Raw genomic sequence first — 6000 nt, 5'->3', positions numbered from 1 at the left:
TATCTGTGCTTGTGTAATTGCCAGGACCTGGACTGCATCCTGTTTGGGGGATGGGGTTTTGGGGCCATTTCAGGGGGGTGCCACAATTGCAGCAACTTATCTCTCGCCTGCCCATATAAATAATGACAAGCACGACGACAAATAATAACCAAACGCACACAGGACATGCCGCAGGACAATAGGCCGGGGAGAAAAATAGGGTCGAGGTAAGGACGACGACCACTGTCTGTGAGTGAGTGTGCATAATATGAAAATTTATGTGCGGAAAGGATTGAAAATAAATTTATGAATTATATTGGTTAGAAAATTGCATCTACTCAAGGATATCCTTAATGTCTCCAGGATATGCATGCGTTCAGCCTGCCTTGCCCATTGTTTTTGGGGCTATCTGTTACATTCAACAATGTCCTGATTCAATTTATTGTTTGTTTGTTTGATTTGCATTCTCTGACCGGAGACACTCGCCAGATTTGTGCCTGTGTATATCACCCATAGGAATATATACAATATATCTATGGAGTCCTGCGTCCTTTATGCCATTTGATCAGCGATAACAGCTGCAATTTGCGCCGAAAGTGCTTTTCGAATCATCATTGGCAAAAATAAGAAGAATCCTAAAAAAAAGATACACGCAGCCAGGCTTATCGTAAAAACCCAATGAAAGTGGGCCACCAACTTCGGTTTGGGGACTTTTATGATTCCTTCCCCTGCTTTTTTCCGGCATTAGGTAGTTTATGACTGGGTTTGGCTTTGATACACTAAAGAAAAATATTTATATACTTATTTTTAGACTTCTATGTTAATATAAAATGGAACCAAATCAAACGGTTATTGTTAAAGCAAAGCATATTCATTTAAATAATAAATACATATCATTAAAATCGGGAGTGATAGATTATTGACTTGAGAAAAATAATATGTTCAGGATCTTAGGTTCTTTCAATTACAAATAGATTCCAGATATATTATTATAAAATTTGATGAATTGATCTATTTTTTTCTCCGTGTTACAAATATGTCAAAGTTCAGTCACACGATTCGATGGGGGATTTTGCGCAAGGTAAAAGGAACTGGTCATAAAACTTTCCCGACACGTTTATGCCTATCTGGATTGTAGAATCTGAAATCTCAATGCCAATCCAAATATATATCCACATCCTGTGGCAGTTCATCAAATGCCTGACGACAAGTCACGAGTGCTGCAATCTTGAGTGGCTTATGGCATTATTTATTAGTCGGGGGTGGTTGATATATATGCTCTTAAAGGGACATCTATTTATTGGAACGTGTCCTCAGCAAGCAAACAGAAAAAAGAATGCCAATGATTGGTTTGAAAGTAAACCCAAATTATTTAAAAATTAAATTGTACAAGACAGACAGAAATAGAAACAAATTACAATAGTTATTAATGGGTAACCTCGACCTAGACGCAAATAAACACACACAAACTGCAACCAAAACACAGTTCTCTAATCGAAAAAGAGAGAGCTTCAGTGCACAAGATAATTGCGGTCCAGTTGAAATAATATTATTACAAAATCAACACCTGAATTAGTCATTTAATGTGACGAACCAATTACAGTAGTAATTACAGAGGTACACCCCATATGGATTTGTTCAAAGTCAGGTAAACAAGCGAGAGCCATAAAAGCGAGCTTTTCGAGGCCAATGTCAACCATTCCACATCAAGATGCGTTTCTATCTGCTGTTCTTTTTGGCCCTGAGCTGCTGTCTGCTGGTAAGTGAAAATTCTAATAAATTTTAGATAATGAACAGATTTTTAAAAATATTTAAATGTATTTTTTTAGCAATCATCCATGGCTGCAATTAATTTGGTGCGTGGACTGGAGTCCGCCGGTCATCATCGCAACACCACTGGTTCACCACCACCGCGTGGTGCTCCTCCTCCACCCCGCAACACCACCGCCAGCCCTTCGGGATAAATGGACAGCATAACTCTGTATATAAATCCGGACTGAACCCATTGACGAACCTTCAAAACGAACTCTATTGTGAACCCTATCTCTATGTAGTACTTCAGCATTAAAATAAAAAAAACATTCCAGCAAAAAAGAAAACGAACTTTTAATTATCCAAGAAATAGGTATAAATATCTATAATAAATAAATTATGGAGAGGTACATTAAAATGCTCTTTGTATATTAGTTTCATTTCAACATATATTTTATTCGATTCAGTTGAGGGGCCAAGAAAGTTATGCTGAAGGAATATTTAAAAAAAATTAGTTTTTTAGGAATAGATGTAAGTTAAATAGAGAATCTGGAGATGGATTTTTTCGTTGATGATTTAATAAATACATAAATAATAAAGCTAAACAAAAATAATTTCAAAGAAAATTAATACTAACATATTTTTAATTTTATTATATGGCAAATTAATGTTAAAAGTGTACTACGAGTTTTTAGTCTGTGTATTATTCGCTAAAGGTGTCACACAATGATAAAAATTTTGATTAGATTTAAATAGTTAAGTATATTATATTATTAATATTTAATGCTATCATTTAGTTAAAACTCTAGGCTAACAGAAGGTTGATTTTAGGAATGAAGATTCTTATAAAGCTAAGATATATACCTAATGGTAGGTTAGTTGTTGATTATTATTATTATTTTAATAATTTTTTGTATTATTTTACTAATAACTAAATAATTGTTCTGGCCTTCATTTGGTTTTCAGTTGAATATCTTTTGATACCAAAATAATTTGTCATCCCGGAATTAAACAAAATGAAAGGTGAAAATAGCCTATTAAAGCACATAAAAGAGCTCAATTAAAATATTTTGATCAAAATTCCAGCTCCTAAGTTTTGTAAAATTTAATGGACTTACTATCTGAAATCTTATAGCTTTTGTTCGATTTCAATGTATGAATTTCAAACTTCTAAACCGAGTTACCCGGACTTCCCGCCACACAGCGATTACAATCGGCATTAATGCGACAAAAGTTCAGCGACAATAAATGAAATTAGGGCTATCTGATGTTGGGAAATACATAGGCTACAGTATATATCGGATCGGCCAGATCGCACGACCCATGAGGCTGCAATTTGCGATCGCATTTGTTGATACAGCATATTCAATTGTCCGTCGTCATTGCGGCCAATTGAATGGAGCTGCAAGAAGAGCAAACTATAAAAATGTATGGAGCCCCCATGGAACTCGATCAGTTGTTCGGGGGAGTTCTGTAGCCGAGGATCACGATGAGGCAGTCCATAGCGTACATAGTCGCCCTGCTGATTGCCCTGGAGTGCTTAACCCCTGGCGACACGGCACCCATCGGTGAGCATCCGGATCATGCCGGTTGCATACGGATAACGATCATCAAGCGACCTTTGACCACCACAACGACGACAACCACAACCACCACGACCACCACAACCAGAGCCCCAACTACAGTGGCCACTGGTTAGGAGCGGAAGTTTCCAAGTTAACTACAAATTTTGTTGACATTAAATAACTACCTATGCCAACATTATTTCAAGTAACTAGCAGTTAAAGTGTACTTAACCTATAGTTAAGTACAGTATAAAAGAAAGTATCTATGATTAGCTTCTTTTCCTTAACTACTGATAAATTTTGTTGACCATCAATAACTACCTATACCAATATTCATTCAAGTAACTAGCAGTTAATGTGTACTTAACCTATAGTTTAGTACAAGATAAAAGAAAGTATTTATGATTACCTTTTTTTCCTTAACTACCTATGATATGACTAACAATTAATAAAACTTAAAATTCTAACAGTATACATATTACATATTCTTAACCTATGGTTAAGTAACTGGTTAATTATAATTAATTCCTATCCCAAAGTATTAAAAAGTCAGACAAATGGGACTCAAATACCAAAAAATATATAATCTTTTGTTAAATATTAAAGATGCGCACTTTTAACAATAATCTTTGGTTCTTAGAAGACCATCTTCACCGTATATATGCTCTATGTACCCTTTTGTAATCACTGTAAACCATTTTCAAAAGGAAAAGGCATCCGAAATCATTGCATACTTTGAGGCAGGCACTCAAATTGTAATTTCAGCCACGCCCACTCCCCAAGGTGATGTAAAATGGGCTAAAAAGGCTGTGAAAGGCCACCGCACAATGCACAAACGAAGCTGCCGAATATAATTAAATATTTTATCGCATAAAAGTGCCAAAAATGAAACGACAACAAGAAAATGAGCAGCCGGCATGCGTTTTTCCATCTGGCTCCTCTGACCATTGTGTTTTTGTGTACACAGAAGAAAATTACCAGATATATGAGAGGGATTTTCAATTACTTGGAAGGAGATCTTATAATATGGAACTAATAAAGTATATATATTTGTATTTTTTATATATTTCACAGAGCCTTACACCACAGCCAGAAAAACCACCAAGCTCTCTTTTTAAAAATATATCTTGCAGACATATTAGAGATATACTTCTTGGATCTGCAATTAAATAGTTCCCTTTTTTTCAGTGATCTTCTTTATATATATGTGTGTGGTGCACAGGTAGAGGCCACCCCCTGCTGCCTTCTAAACTGCCCCTTTTAACCCCTTTCAGCGCTCTTCTAATTCTGTAAGCTGACATTGTTTTGGCAGGAAAAGATTGGGGGAAAGCCGAGTAAAAGGAAGGGGTTCTAGCAGAACACATGTTCCCCGCAAACAATAAACCCGCAGCTCAGCGCCCCTCTTTTTCGACCACTGCATTTCTTGGGTCTCTTTTAGATGAAATCTTTTGGTCAACAACAACATCAGTGGGCCATTGTTCTCGCCTTCCATTTTGTAGTGGCTGCTTTTTTCGACAATTTCCATATGAATTTTAATTATAATTTTTCTATGCTCATTTTCATGAAAACAATCAAAAATGACTTTTGTGCCTGGCCCCCCCACCACAAAAATAAAAGAGGTGAGTTAAGGGGTTAAGGGTTTTGGGGGTTGGCCCCTTGCAAATTGTCACTGGCATTTATATGGCCAGCAGGCATCTGAAAATTGTGAAAATTAGGAAACAGGAACTACATACGCGAAGGCTTTGTTGTGCGGAAATCTCAGAGGTGGAAACGTATTGTTTAAGATACTCTAACTGATAATGATTTTTGAAATGTTGTTTAAAAACTTATTAATTTAATCATGCAAGTTTGTACTCAAAAGTAATTGTGAGGAACTTAAACCGATAATCTTTATAAATGCCTTAATTCATATGATATCATATCATATGCCAAATATAAAAAAAGAATAATACCCACAATTTTATAAAATAAATTTTTTAAAAGTCAACTGATCAATAAAAACCATGTAATATAACAAGTATTAAATATTTTCCCATACTATATTTTTAAAATATTTTTACCTAACGTTCAATATAACCTCTATGGCTTTGTATAGGACAAAAGGGTATTGAGTGGCAGAATGGGCTGGGGAGTGAGCAAATTATATTCGAGCATAAAAAGTAACACAAAAGCAACACGGCGACATAAACAAGTTAACTGAGCGGGGAGTTGTTGGCTTTTGTAGTTGGCAGTTTGGCACGTTAGCGCTGCCAGCTTCCGTTTCCTGCCGTGGCCAAAAAACAATCCACCCATATGACAACTGTCGCTGCTCCCCTGCCCCTTGGCCCCTGACCCCTAGCCCCCTTAGCCCCCTAGCCCCTTAACCCCCAAGCCCCTTAACCCTTAACCCTCAACCCCTGTCACTGGCCATGCATACAGCATAGTTTTTGAATATGCCGCGAGGTGGCGCACCTGTGCCATCTCCGCTTTTGTCCAGATTTTCAAAAAACGGATAAAGAGAAAAACTAAAAACCCACACAGTCCGGAAACTGTCATTATGCATTCTGATGACATTTTCGCCGCTGTCTCTCTTTTGTGCAAAATTATTTTTGCAGTCGGCTAATTAAGAGACACAAATCCATGGGAGTGGGTAACAAGTTTTTACCTGCACAGTCATAGCTATACCATATATATACCTATATGTACCCCTAACAGATGTCGTCTT

The 6000-nt window shown here is 36.7% G+C and overlaps 2 protein-coding genes across 2 annotated transcripts; both read left to right on the top strand.

Moving 5' to 3' along the window:
• The first annotated feature begins 1594 nt into the window (after nt 1-1594).
• On the top strand, nt 1595-2090 carry LOC108004626 (uncharacterized). Its single transcript, XM_017067565.4, has 2 exons — nt 1595-1738; nt 1809-2090. The coding sequence occupies exons 1-2, from the start codon at nt 1691-1693 to the stop codon at nt 1941-1943; spliced, it is 183 nt and encodes a 60-aa protein (XP_016923054.1). The 5' UTR covers nt 1595-1690; the 3' UTR covers nt 1944-2090.
• Nucleotides 2091-3175: 1085 nt separating this feature from the next.
• LOC108004617 (uncharacterized) lies at nt 3176-3555 on the top strand. The gene has a single exon (XM_017067557.4). It carries the CDS (start codon nt 3221-3223, stop codon nt 3428-3430), a length of 210 nt encoding a protein of 69 aa, XP_016923046.1. The 5' UTR covers nt 3176-3220; the 3' UTR covers nt 3431-3555.
• Nucleotides 3556-6000: the final 2445 nt, after the last annotated feature.

This window comes from Drosophila suzukii, chromosome X (assembly GCF_043229965.1).
Source record: "Drosophila suzukii chromosome X, CBGP_Dsuzu_IsoJpt1.0, whole genome shotgun sequence".
In the NCBI taxonomy this organism is placed as follows: domain Eukaryota; kingdom Metazoa; phylum Arthropoda; class Insecta; order Diptera; family Drosophilidae; genus Drosophila; species Drosophila suzukii.
The sequence above is the reverse complement of the archived record's forward strand: the minus strand, read 5'-3'. Positions and strand labels throughout refer to the sequence as shown.